We start from the raw sequence: 26,586 nt of genomic DNA on the forward strand, positions 1-26,586 counted from the left end.
CTGCATGAAGAAATAACGCGTTTTGTTCTGAAAATGGCTTCTACAGCTTTGTTTAACAGCTGCTACCTCTTGCATTGGAAAAGACAGTGAGCAGTCCACCCCCCCACACCCTCTCCACACCACCCAGGATTTTATAGACCTGAATCAAAAAGACCTCCACAGTGGTCTCTTTGCCTGAGCCCACTCAGACAGAAGCTGAGTATCATGCATATGTTTTGGCTGCTTGTTTCCAAGGGATTGAGGAATTTACTAAACTGTTCTTGTTGTCCATGCTCTCTGCACATCCCCACTACAAAACTTCACCCCACACTCACTGGTTGGACATTGAACATGCTGAATGTAACATTCATGCAAAGCTTGGTGTGAGCCAATGATCCCAAATATTTAATTGCCAGTGTGTCCATGCTCTAGCAAGACACGTAGAAACCCACCCTCCTGCCTTGGTAATTGGTGTCCTAGCCACCTACAGTTGCCTGACCACGGGCACATCTGCAGGCAGACCTGCCCTGCAGCAGTGCTCATTCAGGGAACTCAGATTACTAAAATAAAGCATGTATGTTCCTAAAATTGAATGGACATTTGGAAAAAATAGGGTTCTATCTTGATCCAGTCTCCACTTCAGTCTACTTCTCATGAATATTGTGTATTATTTTCTCCTTGGATATTGATTTTACGGAGCCTCTGCAGCTTTGTTGCACAGCTCTCAGGTACCCCATCTACTTGATAATTTTTCCAAAGATACCAGTTTCACGGGCTCGTGGTACTCCATGAAGTAGAAGATTTTGCTTTATTTGCTGTACTACACTTGGGCTATTAAAGCTAAGATCCCCTCATTATTTAGATGTACTTGCTAGCTTTTAGTTATACTGCCTGACATCACGTCTCCCCTCCATCACATCATTCTGCCAGATTTTCTTTTGCCTCATGTTTTAATTTCAGTTAGCTGTAAGAGCCAGCCAGAAAGTGGACTTTTTAATGATATGAACATCACCAACACTGTGAGCACTCATATACTTACTGTTTTCTGCAAATGTCTGCATGTGACGCTACTGAGCTAAATAACCCAACTGACCTGACTCTGTGAGCTTTTCAGTTGCCCTCTGAAAGCTGAAAGTTCAGGATGACCTCAGATGGCAGATTTTTTTAAAAGCTGGCTTCCTAAGGAACAACTTCTAATACTTCATGTTTTTGCTATTTTAACTTCTCTCAGTAAGTGGTCTGTAATGAAAATTCTTCCTGATCATGCAGGTCTTGTTCAGGCAACATACTTTCAATTGATTTTACGTCCATTCATCAGAATGATTTGCTTTAATACTGATTTTATGTCTAGCTAGAACATGACTAAATAGGTTTAAAGCAGGTACCCTTCATTTGCACGTGCACCATATGGCTACCTGGTTTTCCTCCTGTACTGGATGGGAGGGCATTTTTTTTGTTTACAGCAGGGGCAGCTCATCATAACCACCTCTGTAAAACGGTTCGGCCAGCTGTATTCCTCGCAGGTCCGTGTGTGCCAAGGCATCCCAAGAGGGTGTTGTGCCCTGCTAGCTGGGCAGACCTTCCAGGCATCTGCTCCCCTGCTGAGACAGGGCCACCCGGCTCTGAGAGTTTGCACTGGCATCCTGAAGAGGAGCAGCTGGAGCCAGGAGCGAATACATGGAGAACATGGGGACAAATGTATCAAATACCTTAGGTTAATTGGCAATCAGTTAAAGCTGATGTCTAGGCAAGCTCCGAGTATGTCGCAAAGTCAGGGCTGAAAGTGGTAGGTGCTGAGGGCTCACTGCTCTGCAACTTTAAAGTTAAAGAGAAGATGCTGATATTATTTCTCAATTATTTACTTATTTATTTCTACTATGTTTTGAGATGTTCCAAAGCAAGTTTAAGATGAGAACAGAGGGCAAAAATAACTCCACGGCAGCACCCTCGATGGGGGTGACTTGGTCAGTGTCACTCCTACTGGCATAGGTGTTTTGAAAACTCTATGGTGACAGACACAGCAGAGGAAGATTTTACAGCTGGAAAAGTGCAATGAAGTGATATCCCTGCTAGCCACCACTCATAGTCTTGCCCTCCAGTCTCAGCTGATCACAATATTGCTCGTTTCCCCCAGAGGCCTGCCTGAGGGGCAGTGCTAAATGGTGGACATAGCCCCACAGGGTCCCTGCCGAGAGACTGCTGGAGAAGCAGCTTGGACCGGAGAATCACTGATGTACGCTCACAGGTGGGCTTTGCACGGCCATGGCCCTAGCAGCAGAGCTAGTCTCAAGTTAATAATTACATGTTTAGCATATTACACAAGCGTTCACTCCTGCTTTTTCACCGGTGTCCATTCTTCCGCTTTGTGACAGCCACTCCTTTTCTAATTCGATTTCACGCTTTGCAGGAGCACAGGTCCCATGGGCATCAGCATTCCCACCCCTGGCCTCGCCTGCCCCGCAGCAGTGACCCCGGGCTTCCCGGGTTAGGACCCGTATGCTGCTCGAGCAACCTTTCTTCTGGATTCAAATTACTAAGAGCAAAAGTTCAGCAGATTGAACCCTCGCTCATTCTGCTAACGTATTTGTTTGTTCCAGTGACCTGCCAGGTCTTCAGCAGTCCTACCGAACCCACGAGAAGATCCTTAGCTCTTTTCAGAGCTGGACTGACTTGTACAAGCACAAACAGCGGGGGCTGCTTTGGAGGGAGAGCAGAGGCTGGGGGGCTACCGAAGGATCATGAAACAACGTTTGGAGCCGGCAAGTTACCACTAAAGAATGCTGCCCACTTATGTAGAAAAACTGGGTGCCAGCCACTCACCGACCCTGTTATTCAAGTTCTGCAGCCTGCAGGAAAGGGCTCCTAGAATTAGCTCTCCCAATCTGGTGGTGAGACACCTCTGATGGCTGAAATGGGTTTGCCTTGGGGTGGTTAAATACCTGCTCCATGTGATTGGGCTAATTAAAAGTTTTTAGCCAAACAAATCCCTGTTTGTAAAGGCATAAAAGCTAAGAGGATTAGTTAAACTAGACATAACTGCGAAACAAAGTTGTGGCTGTTAATTCTTAGAAATGCTACCCTAGTGTGTGCGGGTGAAAGGAGTGGGTAACAAAATTAATCTGTGAAACAAAAGTCTCAGATGACAGTTAAATCAGGTATACTCTGTAGAAAGAAGTGTCTCCCTTGAATTCAATATTGTCATGTAACAGGAGAAGACTTTGTTCTGCATACAGAAGGCAAAACCAGCTTTAATTAAAATTGTTTGATCTCCAGTGTTCTTCTTGTAAAGGAAATGTAGGTATTTTCTATTATTCTATAGGTTTACTACCTTAGCCCATTGGGTATACAGGTATATACAAACAGTGCCAAAGCTGGCTAAGGACAACGTAACTCCAAACTTTCATCGAAAGGATTGTCTGCTACTAAACCGAGAAAGCGTCTGAGTCTCATTCCTGCTGTACTGACCAGCTGGGAAGTCAGTGGCTCTCAATGACTTCCCACCCCGTCCTTCCAGGGGTCTCGGTTATAAAGAATCGGCTTCTTTTGTGTTTCCACGAGAATCAGAAGTCAACTCTTTTCTTCCACCAATAAGGAACTGCTTGCAATAGCATCCCCAGTAAGGACAGATTAGGGAAAAAGGAATTTAGACCAACAACATATTTGTGCTGAACAAACTTTCCCTCCCTCCCAAAGGAACCCAACAAAAACAGGCCATGAGAGCCCCCAGACTCCTCCTCCCCCTTTGAAAACACACTCATATGCCCGCTCGGAAATTCTGGACTTTATTCCCAGTGAGACTGTTCGGTTAGGCAGCAGCCAGCAGCCCTCACCATCAGCATCTGCTGCTACCTGTCATTTTGCCTTGTTTCACTGCTTCTTCCCGGGCAGACATCCCATGGATCGCAGGGTTTTAGCTTGATGGCTCCATTCTCCCCTACCAGCCTCATTCTAGAACACTTGCTAATGCTGGTAGCACTAATTATACTTTTATTTGAATGTAAATACTTTGCTTGGGGACATAATAAGTATACACCTGATCTTGGAGCCTCTGAAAGAAGGCTGTTGTGCTGATCAGTGCCAATAAGGAAGAGGGAGAGGTAAGAACTACCTCTACAGAAGTAAATTAAGTTAAATCCCATTAGCGAGCATTCCTGGGCACTGGAAACCCATTGCATCCTTTAAGGGTCAGAACAGCCCCTGACACACTTTGGGCCTACGTCATTTAAATACCCCTCGCCCAAACCAGAGGGCAAATACCACTCTCCCAGGTGCAGGCCGGGAGTTAGGATGAGCTCTGGATCGTTCCTAACACGCAGTCTGGGTGCAGCCGCTCGGTTTTGGCGGGTGAGACAGCATCCTCCTCTGGAGGCAATCAGCCTCCATGCCAGGGAGCGATTCTGGGCACGTTTAATTTACTAGCAGACATGTAGCTAATGGGGAAGAGAGATAGAAAACCAAACTACTCCTTTAACAACCAAAATAAAGAAATCTTTTACATCGGAAATATTGAGGCAGATGATCAAATAATTAGCACTGCAACAAGTTTGTATTGCCTGCAGCTAGAAGAACTGCTCTCTATGGAAGCAGGAATGTGGTTGAGCCTGCAAAAACACGATAAGGGATCTATACCTAATATTTTTGGATGGTCTGCGTTTGTCAAAGGTACGTTTCCACAGAGCCGAAAGAGCATTCAGGATTAAACACCCATGTAAAAGCTTCCTACTCAAACCGGCTGGGGATGGCTTGGCCATCAAGTGCCAGTGCCACATCTTTAATCTTTCTGGGAAGGTGAAAGTGTCAAAAGCAGAGGTGTGTAAACAACCTTTTTTCTTTCTATCACAAATTGACCCTGGAAACAGCAATAACAAAGATTATTTTTCTTGTCTTTCCAACAAAATAAAAAAATAAATTTCAGTTTGATTTTTTTCTGTAGTGGTTCTTTAAAATTTCCTACAGTTTCCACTTAAGGTGCTCCAAATTGAAAAGTGGAAATATTTTCCTTGGAATTTTTATTTTTACACAGATCAGATAATTTTGCAAACTTGACCCAAACATACAAGTAGTTTTATTTTTACAAGATCTTCACTTTTTGGTAACTGTGCTGTTTACACAGGTTTTTTTCCCCAGCTGGAATCCTGATGAGCTTGCATATTGCGGGGAAAAAAAGTACAGGTATGGATTTCTATGCTGATGTTTCATCACATGTGTGGGCTGATGCTGGCTGTAGGTATGAAATACGAATTTAGTATATACAGATCCTGCTGATCTAGTAGAAGGATTAAATAACACATCTCCTGGCCCTTCAACAGAAGGATGATTCAAGCAATCTGTAGGTTCCTAGGCTGCTGCACAAGATCATAGCCTGATCACATGTGTATTATGGCATAAATAGATGAATAATAGCAACTGCATTTTCAGTCCCACCCACATTTCATCTTATTTTTTTAAATCACATAACACCTACACAAAATGCCTGGCTAAGACTGACAAACACAGAGTACAAGAAAATCAATATATTGTTTTCTGTGTTTGTGTATCTCAGGAGGAAATAATAGCTCGCTTTCTTTTTCCCTTTTTTTTTTCTTTTTCCCTTTTTTTTTTCTTTTTCTTCTTTTAAGGAAATAAATCTGAGAAAACAGCAGGCCAGTGGTGAAAGCCATTAATTGCCATGGGATTTCAAAAGGTAAGTCCTTGCACAAGTGCATGAGGGATTGGACTGCAGTGGGACACAGCTGACCTACTCTAAAATACTGCTGCCCGGCTTCCCAGTCGGGCTGCGGTCGGCTCCAGCACATGCCGTGACCTTGCCTCTTTTGAGAACTGGAAGAGTATTGCCCTTGACTTGAATGGAGACAGGATCAAGCCCTACCCAGAAAGTTTCATACGCTACGTGTCATATGTGCATGCCAGCATTATGCAACGGGGTGAAAAATGAAAACCTGTCAGGCACAGAACTGGTGCACTCAAGGACATACTGTTATTTGTTTTGCAGCTTTGCCGCTCTAACAGGGATTAACAATGTGCCATTGATAGCTGCCATGATAAAGTCAACCAAAACGCCTCATTTTTTAACTTTCAGAACATGATCTAGACTTTTGAGGGAAATGGTTTGCTTGGCCTCAAGGTTTTATTTTTTTAAAAAAATTTAAACTGAGAAAGCATTTACTTTTTCCAGCCTTCTCTCTCCACTTTCCCCCTCCTTTGTCCCCCAGCTAACACAGCAGCAGATTGAATTCACCTCCCAATTCCTTTATTATTTATTTTTTCAACCAAGTCGGTAGGTATTGTAAGTCGCCAGCCTTTGCTTTCTGGAAATTCTTTGGTGTATTACTGCATAGCAGAGTGGTGTGACAAGGATAAAGAGATTAGAAGTAATTTCATATAACTCCTTCTTCTGTCAAAATCTGCAGAGGGCTTTTACTGGTAACTCCGAGTGTTGCTGAAATTCTTCATTAAAAACTTCCAATATACAGGCAGGAAATCTCTAAGCACTAAGACACAGAGTAACCAAAACAGAAGGAGAGATGGAATATTAAATCCAAGTCCGAACAGAGAGAGAATAAAAAGGAAAAAAACCTGCTCAAGTACAACAATAATGCATGTTATCTCCAAGGGGGTTGATGCCAATTCAGCTTTGAAAGCCAGAGAACCACGTGCTGATTTTCACCAATTTCAAGTAACTAGGCATAACCAGTGCAGACACAGGCTCTCCTTGCCACCATTAGACAGCCGAGGCAGCTGTGAGTTGCTGCAGGATGGTCACTACTGCAGGCTGCAGTGGCTCACATAAAATGCAGGCTGTATTTTCCCTGTACCTTGCACCACTGGACAACCTATATAGGCACAATCTGGCCAGCAGAGCTTGTTCTGGACCTCCACCCCCAAGTGAAATAAATTCTCCCCAAGGCAGGGCATTTGCCAGTACAACTGCAGATTCATGAGGAGGTTTTCCTGGTAAGGTGGTTGGGTATGACCCTTAGTTTTGTTTGTTTGGGGAGCAGAACAGGGAGAAGGAGTAAATACGATCTGGCTGACACAGCTGGGCCAGCCAACACTTGCACTGTAGACCTGACCAAAGCTTTGAAGACGAAAAGAAGGTGACTTGCATTCTCTATGATCATCTCATTAAATGAACAGAAGAATGGGCAGACATGAAATGATAACGTCAGTCCTGCACTTTTTGAAAAGTTACTATCATGTTATAAAGCTATCGTCATGCTTTGCAGGTCCTCCTCAAAGCCGGTGACCTTGAAAAAGAACAGAGAAAGAGCCCACGAGCAAGGGCGCAGGTGCGTGAAAGGGAACGTGCCGCTACCACACCGGGTTAGAAGAATTTAAATGCTGTGTCCCCTATTAGAGGGGTGCAAACTCTTCTTCTGCTTTTTATTTTTGGCCCTTTTTTCTGTTTGTGAATCATCCACCCACTAGTTTTCATAACCATGTTCACAATGTGGGCTTGCTCAATGAAGGCTGCAGCGTGATCTGCCGTGTTTCAGCCTACTTGGGACAGTAGGTTTCATCCTTATGTTCAGCCATTTGCTATGCGTGAGGGAGGCTGCTCTGCGGGCTTCATTTCTGACTCTGGATTTCAAGCTGGTTGACCAGCGGCTGCCTTTCTCTCCAGTGTCTGTCATACCCAGTGCAATGGGCATCTTTCATTCGTCCGCTTCTGCTTCAGAATAATGCATTAAAAGAATCGAATCTTTGCCAGTTCACGCTGGCTGGGACACTTAATGCATTCAGGCTCTGATCCTGCACCTTTTAAGTCACTGAGGCTTCTGGGATGGCTCTAGGGGAGGGGAAGCAGCCCCCTTGCATTGTTGTGCCTCAGCCCCAGCCTGGCTGAAGGCAAAGTGAAAAGCAGAGAGACAGCACTGTGCAGCGGGCTCCTCCGAGTCCACAGTCCCATCATCTCGGTCTCCTACCAATGTCCTGTTCCTTGCCTGAAAACAGCTTAATTCCAGGTAACTACCACTTGCAATTATCATCCACCAGGAAAAGGAGAGCCAAACACCCTAGCAAGGTAGATTGCTACATTGGACCCCTGCTTTTACAAACCACTTTTATTAAACAGATCTCTAGAAGAGGTGTAATAAGGCAGTCAGAGCTGTGCTGGACGTATTCCCTAAGCGAGGAAAAGTCTAACGCGAAGAGATCTAGCAAGGGCAAAGTCCTAGTCCTCAGCACTCTCCTCACTTTGTCTTCCGTAATCTCTTCCTCCTTTATCCTCCTATCCTTTCTTATCATGCTAAGGACACCAGCCTCATTTATCTTTTCCACAGGCTGTTTTTTCCAGCTGTAACAACGTCAGTGAAAGAGGCTAGCCCTGCAAGATGCTAATCACCTGCCCTGCTGGGCCGGGCTCACTAGCTCTCCAGCCTGCCAGTGGGGATGTGTGTGGGACCATTGCATCCAGAATGAACCTGAAACCAGCCACTAAATCAGTGAAATTCAGGGCGTGGGTGACTCCCGCCCATGAGAAGCTAGCATTCACTCCTACCTCTTTTACCCAATGGACATGCAGGGATGTGGATAAAAGAGAGAAGCGGGCCATGGTGCAGACACGACATCCCAGGATTACCCCTTCCCAGCCCAAAACCTAATCAGCCATTGGTGATGAGGATGCCTCTTCTTGTGGTTTCTCCTCCCAGCCCTGCAGCTCCCCAGCCATGCAGGAGCAGGGGACCGGTGCCACCCCACCCCAGCCGCTTTCCCCCGGGCACACACCCTGACACAGGCTCTCCGGTCCAGAAGGGACTGGAGCATTGTGGTGCTTTGCCTGGGTACCCTCCAAGAAGTACCACTGCCCTCAACCCTGTGTTTCACTAGATGAAGGTGCCAGCGTGGGGCTGGAAGAATGCTGCAGACCCGTGCATGGGAAAGTGAGCACTGCAATGTGCTGCTCCCACCTGAGAAGGGTCAGAGGTCCCCTGGAGCACCCAATATTTGGAAGCTGGGTGCTGCAAATTGGGCCCTGCGCTGCCCCAGACCCTCAGGGGAGACGGTGGCCTCCTTTGCTCACTGTGCGGTGCAGAGGGTGGCCCTGCTCCAGCAGAGAAGCTGGGTTTGGGCACTGATGGCGGCTGCTGTCCCCACCACCCTCCCGGAGAGGTCGGAGGGGACGTGGCGCCTGATGCACTGTGAGAAAGGGGAACTTGTAGCTAAGGCAGATAAACAGGCTCTTGCTTACTGCTTTCGGTCCTTGCTCTGCACATGGATCCTGTGTATCACTGGCCAACTAATTTAAACCAAGCTTTGTACAGATGGTCATCAACTGCGTCTTCCTTATTTTGGGGTGGGAACATTTTGTGATCTGCAATTTGCTTGCAGAAGTAAAGAGCGCTTAGAGCTGCAAGTGATCTTGCTGGGAACTGCACTTTGAAAATGTGGATCTTAAGCAAAACGAAGTTTTCTGGAAAACAGAGTCATAAGGCAAGCAGTGCAATTGACTCATACTGCTAGCTGAAGTACAGAAAAAAAGAAAAAAGAAGGCAATTTATTTTGCCCCAAAGCAAACATTTCATTTCTGCGTTCTCTACCTCATTTTTATTGTTAAATTTCGTCAAATTTTTAAATGAAATGTCATTCTAAAGGAAAAAAAAAAGTGGCTGCATTATTTGGAAAATGTGGAAATAACACTCCAACTTATTTGAATATGTTTATTTCTGTTCACCCAAAATAACCTGCTAAGCTTGACATAAATGTATAGCTAGAGCTTGTTAATCCTAAAGCACATTTTTCAGTGAAGACAACTTTTAACTAAAGAAGTTCACCTGTGCCTGGCCCTGACATCATAAATTGTACGCTCAAAACTATGGTAAACTTCTTAATTTACATTCTGTGTCCCTATTTTTTTAGTAAATAAATATCAAATGCTTGTTGTGCAGATTATCTCATTACCGCTTGTGAAGTATTTAAATACTATAGATGAACACCATTAAAAAGCCAAAGAGTAGTAAATCTCTCTTCAGAGCAAAAAAATGCAAGAGCATGAACCATTTACATCCTGAACAGCAGGAGAAAAAAAATAAATACCTAAAGTAAATTGCTCACTGACCACCCTGCTTTTCATACATGGTATAAGGGAAAGGGAAGGATCCTACAAAAAAAATCAACAGTGTGTCAAAAAACCAGAATCATACTATAATAATACATACCAGAAGGCAAATTAGGATTGCACAGACTATAAATCTGGCACTATCTGAATTACACACTTCATATTTTTTCTGAGTCTGTGCACTGTTTCCAAAGCTTTTATGTATTTTTTTTTTGATGCAAACTGAAACCCAACCCCAAATTCCATCATGTGGCATCCTACTGATGCCTGTGTCACCCGGAGGGGTAGCACATGAGATTTACCGCACAGACTTCTGCTCCACGAAGTAACTGAGTAAATCCCAGAGGCAGGGCAGCAGCCCAGCCTGGCCTTTGCTGGCGGCAGCAGCAGGAGAGGGAAGAGGCAGGAGCAGGGGGCTCCTTCCAGCCTCCCGAGGGAAAGGTGGTGCCAGGAAAAGTCCCAGATTCACAACCCCAAGTGCTCCAGCTCGGCTCTGTCCAGGCTCCTTGGGCGACATGCCCCCAGCTCCCTCCCCACCCTTGTCGGATACCAGTGCCTGTTTCTTTGCTCCCTTTACCTTTAGGTGCCCTATATCCTGCTCTCGAGCTCAGGTGCAGAGCGCCTCATATCACACCTGCAACTAAAGTCTTGCTCAGATTGGAGCATACACAGTGTGAACAGTGGTTTCTGGGACTTGGATGTTAAAAGCTGAACTCTCCACTAAGTGCATGGAAACTGTGATTTTCAAAGGTTTACATCCTGCTTAAATCTGGGTACCTCTGCACCAGACCCACTTCCCTGCTAAAGGTCAAGTCACTGCCCTAGGAAGAGGTTGCAAAAATTTGAAAAGAGCAAACTCTCAAACTTTGATTTTCAGAAATGGTCAAATCATTTTATGTTAAGTGACTCTCAGGCCTCTACCCAGGCAAATGCAGAACAATTCACATGCCTCAGGCGGACATTTTGCCATGCAATGTTTCAATCCAGGGACTTAAAGCTTTGCAAAATTAGGAGAAAATGAAAATAAGTCTCCTACCAGAAAACGCAGGGCATCCTTATTAACCAGATCTGCTGTCTTCTTCCTCGTGCAATGGGAACTTTGGGATGCAAAGTCTGATGCGCTTGGAGTAGTTACAGTCCCAGATCTCTGTAGGTTATATTGCGTGCACAGTTTTTTTCTGGAGCGGGCTACAACAGTTATATGTATTTATTAATACTAAAGCTACAGGCCCTTTAGCAGTGCATTTCAAACTGCTTTTCCAAAAGCTGTGATCCGAAGCAGAAACCCGGGACTTGTCACAGCTGGCACCCTGGGGACTCCCAGATCTCCCCCAGCCCCAGGGTTTCACAGCAAGTGCTGCTCACCCGCTCTGGCAGTGGGACTTCGCTCTCGCTTCACAGGGGCACAGCTGGAGCATGAAACGCAGCCTGCTGGGCAGTTCCCCACCCTCCGTCGATGGCCTGCGCCATTGGCGATTATGAAGACCTGCGTAGCACCAGCAGCACTTCTCAAAGCCCCTTTGCCCCAGGGCCGTGGGACTGCTGAGGACAGTGTAGGAAGGGGAGCTGAGGCAGGGAGCCCAGCGGGTGCCGGAGGTTTGGGTTAGGTGTTCAGCTGATCGGCACCTTCCCTCATCCCTCCCCAGGGGCTCTCCCAGCACAACTGCTCGTGCACAGCTGCCCAACCCTATCAAAATGGAGGCATAAACGAAACACACAGAAAAAAAACAGAGATTTGCCATAGCTCCCCAAAGATCAGCCATAGAAGATCCTGCTGCAAGACCTTACAACCTGATGGGATGTTCAGCTATACCAGCAGAGATCAGTAACTACAGAGCAGATATCCACAGCAACCAGAAACAACCCCCTTGACCGTCATTAACTCATCCATGCCATTTTGTGTGGCAAGGCAGGGACGTGAACCCAGGTTTCCTAAGCTTTATACCGGTGCCTTTCTTGCAAAACCAGTCATTCGTATACTTTTTGCTTCTTGCCTGGCTTGTTCTACACCCTATTGCGCATATACACACAATAGTATGTGTGAACTCAGAAGAAACCTTTTCAATAGTGATTGACATTTGCAAGAGCTTTGAAAATGCAATGATTTTGGCATCAGTTACTTTCCAGGTAAGGATTAACAAACCGATGAGTTAACAACCAACTAATGTTCTTTGTGTAAAACAAGACGCATTTCAAAATGGAGGCAGCTTTCAGATTTTTTGCAGAAAGATTGTGCTTTGATTTGGAAATAGGGAAGCACAGCAAGGATTGCAACACAGAACAGATAAGATTAGACGAAGAGGAAATGTGATAGAAATGGTTTGGATCTATAGAAGAGGCAATAAAATGCCGTTCATCTCACATCGTTCATGTTACAGTGCTTGTTTTAGGAGACACAGAGGCAGTGCCCCCTCGTCAGAGGTAAGACAGAAGCTAAGCCCTTCCTGCATTTTGGCACTGGGGCTGGAACCCAGATTTGAACAATGTAGAAATTCAGTGAAAATGAAAGCCTAGTTCCTTCACCTTGCATGCCATTCAGAGCTCCCAACGTTGGCAGGGAAGGGGGTTCATCCCTTCTGCTTTTCCATGGTACTAGCATCTCTGCATCCAGCTGTGTAGCACTCTGAACTGGCTTGCGTATGCCCTGGCGCTCCAGACCCTTGCTCAGCAACCCCTCACTTTGCATCCTTGCAAACATGCATCCTGCTCCAGGATTCCCGGGCACGGACCCAAACTCACTGATGGACACAGGCAGAGGAAGCAGAGAGCGTGGAGGCCCCAGAAACAGGCACCCATGCTGGAAGGCGAAGGCGGACATCATAGGATGGGGAAGCAGTGAGTCAGTGGTAGACGCTGCAGGCTGACTGCTGTATTGCACTGTATGGATGGAGTCTGGCCACAAAGGAATTTTGATCCTGTGGTTTTGGCCGAGTTCTGCTTTGAACCCAGAACTCAGAAAGAAACTTGCACAACAACAACTAGCAAGCTTATCTAATCCTCTTTGCACCGGCCTTAGCTCTGGAAAGGGTTTGTCCAACCCGTTTGTGGGTATTCCTAGGGCACAACTACTTGCATGGGGACAGATAGCCTCATATCTGCCCTGTGGTAGCACGATTACAGCTCCCAAACTACAGCAGGATCCTTTCTGATTAATTTGGAGTACAAGAAAAAAAGAACACACAGTTGCCTACATATTAAAAACATGAAGGTGTGTCCAAAGATACTATGAATTTACACCCCAGCTTACAACTCCCCTGTGCAGTCTGTGCCTTGGGTACCTGCACCATTCACAGAAGGCTGTGGCCTTTAACTGATTTTCACTATTATCAGTATGAAGCTTTATTGCAAATCTAACCTTCTAGGCTTACGGATACATGGCATTTTTCATAAAACTAAGTTTATTACACTGCCCATAGGTAAGCAGATTGCATCAGCAGCAGCTTTGCTTTCATTTTCTTTGGAGACCCTGTATTTTTTACATGACTTATTTATTTGGAAAAAGCTGCTGTGTCTATTAGAAAATATAAAGAGGGAGACATGCTTCCTGCTAGAAGCAGGTGCATCCCTATCACCTCTTGTATATACACAATATGTTCTTTAACAGCCTATCTCCTATGGCACTCCTCAAGAGTGCATTTCTAGTGTTTCACAAGAGGAGAGGAAAAAAAATATGTATTTCCTGTCTATTGGTGGGGAAACTATGGCACAGTGAGGGAAAATGATCCCATCAAGATCATGCCCCTAAGCCAGAGACAAAGACAGTAACTAAACACTGACAGCTGACTGACAGTGCTTTGGGAATTAAAAATCCAGCACTGAGACTGATTTGTGTTGATACCTGCGTCCAAATACAGAGAAGCCTACGTCTGTTTAGAAGCAGCAAGGTATTCCCCAAACAGCTGCAAAGCTAAGCTTACCAAAGCCTTGTTCCCTGGGCCTGTAGAGGTACAGAGCACTTTTACTGACTTCACTGAAGTCAGTGATCACCGATACTACTGTAGAAGAAAGGCTACTGTTTGCATAAGGAGTGCAATAACATATAAATATATAAAATAAAAAAATATGAATTTTTATATATTTATATAAATATACAAATATAAGTAACATACTTTTCTTTTCCTTTCTCTTTTTTTTTTTTTTTTTTAAAGCTCAGTGATCAACAGATGGAAATGCCAGGATCTGGCTCAGATTTCATCCTCCTTGGTAAAGCCACAAGCTGAGGCTGGTCGAACAGGCTCAGCCCTCCGCTGTGTTGCTTTACCGATGGGATGGACACCACAACAGTGCCAACAGCCTGCTCCCAGCAACCTCAGAGCCCGGGGGCTAGCAGGATCGCGGGTAACACACCTCTCTCAAATCCCTGCTGTGTTTTAATGGTGCCTCTCTTCCCACTAGCACACCACCACAAACCTGTGTTTGGGAGATGATGAGAATCAAAAAGCCACCCTTGAAACTTCAGATAATGCTGTAGCTTGAGGGAAAAAAAGCCCTGGAACTGCTCTGTGAGCAAAACAGCCGCTTGCCCTGGGCTTTTCTCATTCTGATGAGAAAGCCAACAGCCAAGGCCACCAGTGCCTCCAGTTTAGCAATACTTAACTGCCCTCACCCAGGGCTTCTGGCAGTTCATTCCACATCCCTCAGAGCTGTAGGTTTTACACAGTCCCCCATATATCAACCAGACAGTGAGCTGATAAACTTTCGCGAGGCAGGTGGCCATGAGAATGGCCAGGAATTTGCACAGGAATTTCGACAGGAATTTTCTTACTTAGACTCATAAGGTCAGCAGACAGTAAAAACTAAAATTGTTTGTCAGTCTGTCTTGCTGCTTACCAGGAATGTAAGCTTGCAGACGAATACCTGCAGAAAACCAGGATTTTCAACAGAAATAAAAATTGAACGTGGGAAGACATGGTCTCTGATCTTCTCAGCACCTCAAATAAGGACCTGCAAATACCCATGGTAAAACATGGGTCAGAGAAAAGACCTGCCAATACCAGGAAGGGCTCCAGGGGTGCAGGCTGGCACGTAACAAGGCAGCGAGGAGCAGAGTGTGTTCAGGAGCTGCTGCTCGTCCTGGACTGTGTTCCCACTGATCACCTGCAACAGGAGGCAGAGCACCCTCCCAGCATACCAGACACCCCTCGACACCCCTGTGGCGCTTGGGAAGATTTATTCTGCACACATACCGTCTGACCTGCGTGACTCACACAGGTAGGGCGAGACTTTGGACTTCAGTATGTGGAAAAGGCACGTAGAAGCCTTTTTGTTTATTACTGCTCAACACAATTAGCTTCTATGAAAATCACTTTTTTTTCTCCTTCCTTGCAGGACAATCGTGGCCTGTTTGGACCGTGCCCAGGTCGAAGCTTGCTCCTGGGCCCTGGAGTTGTGCAGCACTGCCGGGTATGTCTGCAGCCACCCTGGGCCTGGGTGCTTGGGGTGAGCAGACAACCTCGTCAGCAGCATCTCCTCTCCCTGTTTACTTCGTAAACACTAAGTAAGAGGCCACAGAGGGCAGCAACAATAGGCACGCTCAGATCACCTTAATCCAACCTGAGATGCCTCCAGCTTCCCATCTATCCAACGTGTATTCAGCAAGTCAGACAAGGTGGGTCTTTTCTTGCCCACTTCATAAGGCCAAGAAGCAAAGGACAAAGTCAGTCTTCGAGATCCACAGACTGTACTGCAATCCCATAAGTTTGAATACACCCACCCATGAAATCTATCTGCTTGCAGCTTTACCTGCAACTATGCTTTTGTAAGCTTCAGGCACGTTATTAGTGCTATCTTTAACAGGAATACTAATGACAGTGAAATGCTCCCTGTGAGGACTAGCACTTACATTAGGATGTGGGTACCAGTGCATGAACTCTGGTGAAATTGCAGCATACACAGCCGACAGGAATTTTACTGCCAAAACCATGCACACGATGGGGACATGGCCTAAAGTCATGTTAATAATGTGAATGTTTTATTAAGGTGAGCTGAACGTGCTCTTTTGTTGTAAAAAACCTCTTGAGGACATGTCCCTGCATGCATGTTCGTGTTTGACTCTATCTTCCCTCCTTGCCTTTGGTGCCTTTTTTTGCAGCTCTGGCTCTTCCTCCCTCTCCAGCCCTGAAAGCTCCCGCAGTCACACCCTGTGTGCTGCCTGTCCAGTCCTCACACCCTCTATTTCTCACTCCAGCACACACTCCAGCTTTAAAGACCTCAGTTAGCCACAGTCTCTTCATACTTCCCTCCCTCCAGGTCCTGAAACCTCCTCCTTGCTTCAGCAGCAAGGCTTTCAAACCCTAATGAAGCATCTCTGTCTCAAATTTTCCCTAACCAGGATCAGGCTATGCTCAATGGGTTGATCTTTCCCCTCTTCCTCCCTCCTTCTCCTCTTTACAAGGATCCCTTACTTCTCATTTCTCATTCACTCCCTTCCCCTCCCAGCCCTGCAGACAGCAAACCCTTCACCCAAGCCCTCCACCTTCCTCTTTGATTCTCTGTTTTCCTCTTCTCACTGTTGCTGATTTATGCTCATGACCCATATCACCCTCTCATCATGTTGCATCCATCTCACCTATTCCCTTCCTCTGCTGCCCTGGTCTTTTTCTTTTACTCATAAAAAAGGCCGTTTATTCTGCATGCACTGCTCAGACTCCAGGCTCTCTCCTGCTGAATTTCCCCTGCACTAACCTTCAAGTGGTCCCATTCAGCACCATCCATTAGCCTCCCCCATTATGTCCCACCATTCAGCCTTTCTGTGATTTCCACTCCATCAACCCTGATGACTTCTCTTTTGCTTTTAACCCCCGTCTTTCTACCAAGTTCAATTACAAATTCTCTGTATACTTCAATTTCCTTCAATTTGCTTTCCCATCAGTATCCAGCCCAGCTGATGCCCCTCACCCACTTTTTCTGCTGTCTTCTGAAAGACTGTCTGCTGAAAGCCTAGCCATTCCTTCCAGCTCAACATGGATAAAACAGAGTCCCTAATACCCCCACTCTCAAGGGATATTCGAAATCTCTTTTCCCTCCTTTCCTCAGTGACAATTACTGCTCTGTTTGCAGACCAGGCACAGTTTTTATTTAGGCAGCCTTGCTTTCAAGGTACAGCTAGGATCTGTTGATGCTTGCCACTTACACATCCAAGACATTGCCTGTTCTATCCACCCTCATAGCTAAAGCACTTCTCCAGGGGCTCACCCTCGCATTATCTCAGTAATGGTGACATCCTTTCTTCTGCTTTTGTAATTGCAATCTTGATCCACTGTTTCATCTTCCAAATGCTATTACAAGGGTCATTTTCATAGCCTGATGCTTTGAGTGTGCCACTCATTTTTGTGCTTCCGTTGACCAGCTCTCCATTCCCTAACAAATAAAATATAAGGCATCCTTACACACAGCGCTTGTGCAGGCAGGCAGAGCTGAGTGACAAATGGGTGCCTTTTGCAGCTTTTGAAACTAATTTATACTTCTCATCAAGTACCTTTTCTGTTTTCCCTTGTAATTCCTCCCTGGGAGTACCTCCCTGGTCACAACTGCAGAGAACCTTTGCTCATCTCTCCTAAATTCCTTCTAAAACCTCTCCCTTGCTGCTGAAATAGTGCAACAGCAGCCAGACTGCCTGCTCTGTACCCAGCTGGCCCCTCTCACCATTTCCTTGTGCTTCACCCCGCATCTAACCCATCTCCTGCCTCTCACCAGGTATTTAATGCAAAAACCCCGCACGGCGATGACAGTCCTTCCACTCCACCTGCAGAGCAGGTACGCGCGCAGCAGCGACGCCCCGGTCAGGAATCCCAGGTCTATAACCGTGCGATAATTAATGACATCTTTAATGTTACCAAGAACTCAACTTGCTCAGGCTGAACATACACCCTGACTTGTGGTGGAGCTGACGAAGTTTCTCTGATGAAAGACAGAAATGCAGAGGCAGTATTTCAGTTTATTTCAAAGGTAGAACTCAAGTACATCCATTGGGTACTCAAAAGGCCAAAACACAAATGCAAATCCTGAGCTACGTCACTTGGGGTGGTGCTTCTCCAGAGTAAATCTGCCAATGGCCCCGATGTCAGTGAACAGGACAGAGAGCATTTTGGTTGTTAGTGGTTGGTTAAGCCATGTCCACTTTGGAAATAGCTGAAAGTTACTTTTGTATCGTGATTCTTGGTAGAGGACTCTCGTGCACTTGTAGTTTCTTCCCATCTCGTGCCAAATAAGCCCATCTGTGCTGATTTAGTCTTAGCTTTATGACCAAGCTAGGTAAAAGATAAAATCCAGACTCTGCATATATTTTGTAAAACATACACTTAAATAAATATAAATAACCCCTCTCCTTTTCAAATGAAAGCTTGCTTGTGATCATGGCAAATGAAAGACTGGAAAGGACAAAAATGCCCTCAAATACCAGGCAGTCAGCTTTGCAGTTACTAAGAAGTTGCTTTGCTCTGTTGAGTTTACTGTGTCACCAAAACCCTAACAGCCATAGCTATACAAAGCCTGCATTGTCTCAGCAAGGCTACCGAGAAGATGTTCCTGATCTTGGCAAGAGCTAGGTGTACCCAGAAGCATTTTATTGAAAAAAAACCAACGAAAAACAACAGCAGAAAAAAATATTATTTTAGGCCTCTTACGGGAAAGATAAAGGTCAGAGTCCTTCCTTCTGCTATAGCAGCATGCAAAAATATCCTATTCACAGAAGCCATTTTACAACCCCGAAAATTGCACCTAAAAATCCCCATATGAAATAAATGTCAAAGTGACTCGACTACAATATAAGGAAGGATTTGTCAGTTTAGGTCATCAGTAATTTGGAGATCTCAACTTCCTGACGAAGGAGGCAACGACATACACCCATACACAGGCATGGAGGTGGTCCCTTCTTAGTTAGTCCTTCACATCTGCTTCCTTGCTACAAAGCAAACCCAATCTTTACATTCATCCAAGCCATTGATTTCTTATTTTCAACAGGAATAGGATCTGGCAACATCTCCTCACAAAGAGCACATATTTTCCCCTATTAAATTTCTCAATAAATCAGAGCAATGTCGATTTGGGAAACCACGCACAGATGATCAGGGCCAGCGGTTTGAATGAAAAAGTCAAGATTATGTTATTGCTTCACCTATCAGTGTAGTACAACATCTGCTGGAGTTCGTCACTCTAATAGTGCTGTGGCCTCCTACGGTACACCAACAGGTGCTTGTATGCCCACTCCAGAGTAACCCCTGGATCTTCTTGTCTAGCTACTCTTTAAAAAAATAGGATATTAATAAATTTTGAATATGTCATTGCTAACCCAATGAACAGGACTTCAGTATACACTTAAAACCATAAAAATCAATTTCACGTTGTCCGAGCCAATAATAAATCTATGATGGTAGAAGTATGAATCACCATCTATTTTGCTGGGATTAAATATTTTTAATCAGCTACCAAAAAAGCATCATTTCCAGCTTTTTACCCAAGTGGTCTTAATTTTCACAGGGGGTTACAGCCAACAGTGGGAAAAAAAATATCCCAACAAGCAAAAGCAAACCCCTCTGCCTTCTGTCAGACGCTCTCACAGGTTTTGCAGAAGAGGGTGTACCATTTCACAGAGTGGTAGCAAAGGAGTGAGCGGGCTCTGCCACGTGGAGGAAGCCAAGGCCCCCAAACGTGGGCAGCCCCAAAAGCAGACCCCAGTGCCAGGGAGAGCCCTGCTGAAGCCAGCCAGATGCGAGCCACGCAGGGTCAAGGCTTCAGACCAAACTGCCATTGAAACAGTATTCCCTGAAGGCTCTGCCATCTCCACAGCTTATATTAAATACTTTTATTCCAAGGTTTTCAATTTTTTTTTTTAATCTGGTTTATTGAAGGCTGCACATTCCTTTACTTTCTAAAACTTCAAACAACGATTTCACATCCCAGGCTGCTGCAGGGACATACAGAAATGATTAGCAATCATATTTACACGCCAGCCAACTCTAAATATTTCCCTAACAACACTTAGGGCCTGGAGCCCGTGTCTCAGGAGATGTCGGTACCCGAAAGCGGGAGGGAGCAGGGGTCTCCCCGGGCAGGGGGACGAGGCGGGAGCACCTGCCCTCAGCTCCCGGCGGGATGCACGGCTTTAAAACAAGCCTGGAGAAAAAACTCTCCAGGGCCGGGAACATGCAGGGGAGTGACGAGAGAGAGGGAACGAACGCGCAAGAAAAGTGTTTGTCTCTTCGTTTATCTCCCAGACAGCAGTTTGTTAGCCTTTAGCACTCGTGCTATGAGTCTGCCGGCCACCAAACAGCGGCGTATTCCCACCGTTATCTCCGTCTCCTCTCCAAGAGCGCGCGTTGCCTTCCAGTTTTCCAGCTGTATACCAGGCTCCGCTTCGCACCGCGGGCGACCTCTCACCCCTGCGGCCTGGCACCTGCGGCGCGCCGGGACGGGCGCGCAGCCCGCCGGCAATCCCGCTGGCAGCCTGCCTGCGCCCGGCCGCTTGCTGCCTCCTCCGTTGCGAAAGACGCCTAGTTCCCCCTCTCACATCATGTGAACTTGGCTCAACGGGTACAAAATAATTGCAGGCTTGTCCAAATTATCATTTGTGAAGTCTAGGAGGCACGTAAAGGCACCAATATCCAATTTATGTTAGCCTCAGGCGGTTCATTTCAGCCCGGTCTTACGCTCCTGCCATCTTCCAGGTCAGCCCAGTTGAGCTGATAAAATTTAGAAGGGATTTTGTGATCTCTTAGGTCCCAGCCCGTCTTTAACTATTATAATACTTTGGCTTTAGCTCAAAGTTTTATTTTAAATTCCTAAGAAGAAATGAGCTGTGTAGCTTTCCCTCTAAAAAAAAAAAAAAAAAAATCAGCTATTTTAAGATGAATAAAGACTCCCTGGTATTTCTCATCTAATCACGCATACCTCAGAGTGCAGGAGATGCCTCACCTCCTGATCAATACATGTATTTTAAACAGTCATCAGAAACTTTTCCCAGATAAGATCCCATTCTTATGCTAATGGCTATAACAGACCAGCAGACAGCAGCCTATCTCAGAGCCCACTTGTCACCTCCCTGTCACTTGTGCCACTGCTCCGCACTCTGCACAAACTACAGTATTTTAAATGTTGAAAAAGAACAAACAGCCATACAAACAAAACAATCCCTCCAAAGACACCTGGCACGTCAGGGTGTAGTTTTTCTTTGACATGGAGAAATATACAGCTTTCAATTTAAAACTTAAATCTGCAGATCACTTCTCTCTCTGTCCTTATTTAATACCTGCTTTAGCCTCTCATCTGTCACCTTTCCTCAGAATCACCAGAAATCTGTCACTTGGAAAGAGCCACTGAAGCTTCACCGAGAATCTCCGCAGTCCTCTCCCTTTGCCTTTTCCCCCTAAAAATATTTTAAAATGTCTTTTCTGAGTGAACTTCTGTCCTCTTACGTTGTCAACCCCATCACTGAAGAGTAAACCCTCAGGTAAGGACAGAGGCAGAGCAGAGCAAACCGAAGAGCGACGGTACCTACCTGGAGCCCGCCTCAGCGCCCAGCACCATTCGCAGCAACGGCAACGTTTCGGGGCAGCAACCTAATGCATTTTCCTTACTACTGCGCTGCTAAATGAGAGTTGAGCAACTCCTCACACTGCTGCTTGGAGCAACAGCTCTCCCAGCCTTAACCCCCTCTCTTGCCTCTTTTTTTTTTTTTTTTTTTTTTTTTTTTAAACAGAGTTTTTGAGCACTAAAACTTGCAATTAGTACCAGCTAAGCTAAAGCCCCTGCTCGCCCCTGCCCTAAGCCGCACATTCCAGGGCGCTGAGCGGGACGCTGAGCTCCTCGCCGGCACCGTGCAGCTCTTCCACTCCCAGACCTGACTTTCTGCCTACAAACTTGATAAGGCTGGAAGAGCTCAGGAACACGCACTGAAACTCGGACAGGGGAAAAATTGGTCTCTCATCCCCAGCCTGGGTGTTTTTTTTTTTTATCCTCCCCCTCGCCTTCCTCCTCCCTTTCTCTCCACACTCACAGTAGCAAGGTTGTCTCTTGACTACTCCCTGCCTTAAACTCACCAAACCAGATTTTTACTCCCAACACCTTCCCGTAAATCTGAACTGAAATTTTACCCTGCTCGCTGAGCCTTGGCTGGCTGCGGGCCAGTGCAGCATTCCTGTTGTTTTAAGAGGGCAGATTAAAAAAAAAAAAAAAAAAGAAAAAAGAGAAAGGAAGAAAAGAGAGAGGGAAACCTGGAGAGATGCAAAGGCTGGAAGGAAGCAAACTTTTAGAGCAGCTTTACTAAAAATGCTGTGGGAGGGAGCGATTCCCTTTTATCTTTAATGGGCTAAACCAGTGATTTTTTTTTTTTTTTTGGCAGTGTCAGTCATGAGAAAATACCCTCCTCAGTCATCTGCATCCTTCAGGTGGATGGAGATTTGAAAAACAAATAAACCACTGGTACTCACCTGAAGGATAGCATCGCCGGTGTCAGCATTGCAGGGAGAGGAGCCTACACCTTTGCCCGAACCAGTTACCCCAAGGCAGAGGTAAGGCTGGTTAAAGAAGTGCCACATTTTACCCTTTTCTGACCTAAAGTTACATGTGGTTTCTAGAAAAGGAACAAAAGAGAAACCAGTTTATAAAAAAAAAAACACCAGCCAAGCCTTCTTTTAACCTCCGGGTGATCCCTCTGACCATTGTCTCGAAGGCTTAAAGAATCCGTGAAGCAAGACTGTAAACTTTCTCACTCCCTTTTACATTACCTGTCTGTGCCTGGCTATGGGCTTTGATGTATTGAAACAAAGCACAAGACCTGTTTATAGTAAATGAAACCAACCAACAGAGAGATCTAATTCAGACTTGTGACTAAACAAACTGGAACAGGAAGCACACACCAGCAGATTTTTTTTTTTTAAGTAGTAATTCCTGCTTGCATTGTCATGCAACAGAAAAAAAAAACCACAAAAAAAAAAGAAAAAAAAAGTTTTCAGCTTCTCCCTTCAGTCACTTTTGTTCAAATGCAGGTTGTTTTTTTTTTTTTTGTTGGAAAACTTAATGCAGGCAATGTTTCATCACATACTTAACAGAACAACGTTTACCACCAGTAGTGATCTAAATATCTGATTGATCTGTTTCTTTCCCTGCGCAGGATGTTTCTGCAACTGATTAGCTGATCGTCCCCCCGCCCCCCCAATTAACATCTGTAATTGATGACTAGACAGAGGATCTTCATCTAGGACAGCTGGACAAAGCAAGCTCCCAGCAAACAGTACATTAGCAGTCCTGCAAGTTAAATCTTTAAAGAATAAATAATATTGGAGGTTAAAGCTAGTGACAGAAATTCATTCTTCATAATTCTTCCTAATTTTTAAAATAACTCTTTTTATTCTGAATTAATTCTTAGGAATTCTTAATTAAGAATTCTTCTTAATTCTTCTTAGTTTTTGAAAGAAATATTCAGAGTTGAGCACACACTATGCTGCTTTGTTACTGTTATATTACCTATGCTGTTTGAAAGCAGTTTGTCCTTCTAAACATGTATTTCTCTAATTGTATTCATTTTCCAGTAGAGAAAAATCCCACAGGTTTTACCTAAGCAAATCCACCTTGACTCCCTAAGAGAGTTTTGCTTCAGGCGGAAACGGATGAATCAAACTACTATTGGATAACACGTAAAGCCACACAGCCAAATATTGCAAAGTTCAAGTTAGCAGTGTGCTCTCTCCAAACTATCATCATTCAAAAGTTGATAAAGGGATGCGAGTCCAGTTTTAGCAAATGCATCAAGTATAAAAAAATCCTTCAGAATTTACCAGTGTTAATAAACAAATAATTGTCAGGAAAAGTGTCATCAAATACTTGAATTAAAATGAGGATTCAGCATTAGCTGCAAACATTTTATGCGGTTAAATTCACTAAGGAAAAATAGTCCAGAAAAGCAAATAATGAGGGTCTTAGTGGTAGAAAAATCTCTTGTATTCTAGCATCATCTTCCTTAAAAACGTTGCCCATTTGTCCTAAAGCAAGGCTTTTCCATAATGTTTCCATCCAATAAGTTTGCCAATAAAGTCCCCAGGAAATCCATCTCGTGTAGAAAGAGCTTATGCTCCACTTGCTCCGTTTAGAGGAGCAAAATAGGCATTTCTGGCAGAAGTACTTGGTTGCCAACATGTACAGATTACTTCTTCTAACTGAGAGTCTCTGTAATACAATTAATAGTATAGGAAATTGAAAGAGATATGAATATACTGTCCTGCACATCTAGGATGCTGCTATACTACCAAGAGCTGTGGTTGCACCAGTGTGGCAAAGCCAACTTCTGTAAGGTATGCTGCTAAAAGTGTAGCTCTGCCTGTTCTACCGACTCTTCACATGCGCTTGTGGGTCTCGCCTCTGACTGACGTATCTCTGAAAAACAAAAAATTCCTCTTATTGTAACAGCCATACCAGTTATCCTACCATGAGACATCCTTGTCAGTGCTGGTCAGACTGGATTCGACATCCTCTCTGAAAGCCAGTTCATGCCTTCTTTTCTGGTGGAGGATTCAAACAGGTTTGCTTTAAAGACACCAAAGATAGGAAAGAGTTTGACATTTTTCTGAGGGCAGTTCAGCTGCAGGAGGAGTGTTACAGCATGTGGGGATTTTAGCTAGAGCTAACTTCAGGCCGTAGCTCATCCGACAGTTAAAATACCCGTTACTGCTCGCTCTGTCTCTGTGTGACGGACACTTTCCGCGGGCCCAGGTGAGACTGCAAGGTACCACATCTGTCTGCACACCCCTGCAGGTACAGGGATGATCATGACACATCTGCTCACAGCTTTTTCATGGATTTCCAAACTTTGGTGAGGACAGCAATTTCTACACTGCACAGCTGCCCACAAAACAGTAGTGCAAAACCTCCACTATTTATTGCTTGTGGCAATAAATAGAGTATTTCATACTCTACTCTGATTCACAGATTCCAGTTCAAATAATAACAAGTAAATGTTGCCAGGTTGTTTGTGAAGTGCGCTTTCCTTTCTCAGCGTACAGCAGCCATTCAGATGACAGCAGCAATTCAGGAAAGTCCCTTCTTGACCTCCAAATGCTGAATCTATTGCAAGCTGAGATGGGATGAAAGCAGCCTCGAAAATTTATGATCAGTTGTAGGGATTGCTGCCATTGGGGGTTCAGGTCATCTAAAATTAAACATTAGATCTAATTGATCTAATGGCAGCCTGAGCCATTTTTGACATCAGAATAATTTTTCTCCCTCTGTAAGTCCCAATTGTTCAGCTGACAAAGTGTTTTGAGGGGTTGTGAGCTCTTTACATAGGAAGGAAAGAGTGACCTAGCTGTAATTTGCCGCAGCACCCTCCAGTCTGTGGGTTAAAATGAAAGAGCAGTCGCAACACTGGAGCACGGAGCAGAGATTTCCTGTTCCTCTGCCAAGCCATGGTAGGGTTTCTGACCAAAAGAAAAGAATTTAATGAGTCCATAGCAAAGCAAATTAAGCTAAGTGCAGCATGATTAGGCTGTGAACACTAATCTTTAAAGGCAACAGTATTTGATTAAGGAAGTCGTCCTCCAAAACTGACCTTAAAATTGCAATAAAAAATGTCTGGCTATGAACATTCAATGTTGGGGATCTGGGTTCTTTTTTTGGGGGGGGTGGTGTCTCCCAGTTTGCAACGTTTCCTTCTGAATATGGCTTATTGTGGTGTCAGTTGCGTAATACCTATGGTACAGTTTATCACTACTGCCAAGAGCTGACTTTACTGCAGCAAGAAACTGCACGTTGAAAGTTTGGCGACTGCATTTCATTCAGGAGACTATGAAAAACCTCCTTTTTTTTTTTTTTTCCTAATTTGGAAACTATGAAAAACACAAGTGAGAAAGTGTGCTACTCAGGAATGAAATGTTTCTAAATATCAGAAAACTAGTTGGAGAAGTAGAATATCTGCTACTTCTGTAAAAAGTTAAAAAGCCTCTATTTCAACTCTAAATTTTTGTTTAAGCTTTCTAACACAGAATGTTTCCTAGTACAGGTTAAATATTTGGATATAATTCAGTAGGCAAAGACAGTCTGCAATTAAGTCAGTCATCTTACAGTGTTTGTTTTTTTCCCAGTTAAACTTGAAGCCTGGAGAGCGAACGTTTCTGATAGTGGTCTGTGAAATACTGTGATTTCCTACATAAAAGATCTCAGTGTGCTTAATGTGTGACACAGCACCTCCAAAGAGGTCTTGTGGGGAGCAAATCTGGGACCCCATTTTTCAGGAAGAGGGGATGAGACGGATGGGCCAGCTAATGAGGAGGGTAGCAGAAGCAAAGAGGGAGCCCAGCGAAACCCTTGCAGATCTTCGGTCTCCCAGGACCACCCTGTCTTCTGTCCCATCCACTCTCCTCGGAGCTGGCTCAGGCCAGCATAGCATCAGGGCAGAAAAATCATCCCTTTGTCAGCACAGCTGAAAGTATCAGCGCTGGCTCTGTCTATAGGTTTAAATGCCTCTTACCAACAAAGCTCCCCATATTGTAAACACTCAGTTTCTCCTCAGAACATATTTACAGATATTTTGCTACTGGTACCAGTCCAGAATTGTTAAACTA

At 44.8% G+C, this 26,586-nt stretch overlaps 1 protein-coding gene across 9 annotated transcripts in view; it reads right to left on the reverse strand.

Annotated features, from left to right (window-relative positions):
- RBM47 (RNA binding motif protein 47) overlaps window positions 1-22,820 on the reverse strand; it is an 86,511-nt gene extending 63,691 nt beyond the window's left edge. For 7 of the 9 annotated variants that reach the window (XR_015699732.1, XR_015699731.1, XR_015699735.1 and 4 more), the window contains exon 1: window positions 21,531-21,619. Coding sequence is in view for 1 of the 9 variants with exons in the window: in XM_009474269.2 (XP_009472544.2) it covers window positions 21,531-21,559 (29 nt within the window). In the remaining 8 variants the exon portion in view is untranslated. Of the gene's footprint in view, window positions 1-11,072; window positions 11,184-21,530; window positions 21,977-22,461 lie in introns of those variants that run through there. The other 2 variants (XR_015699738.1, XR_015699737.1) reach the window with 2 other exon arrangements.
- Between the last annotated feature and the right edge of the window lie 3,766 nt (window positions 22,821-26,586).

Source organism: Nipponia nippon, unplaced genomic scaffold (assembly GCF_047370975.1).
Source record: "Nipponia nippon isolate SJK-2023a ecotype South Korea unplaced genomic scaffold, ASM4737097v1 scaffold_6, whole genome shotgun sequence".
NCBI lineage: Eukaryota > Metazoa > Chordata > Aves > Pelecaniformes > Threskiornithidae > Nipponia > Nipponia nippon.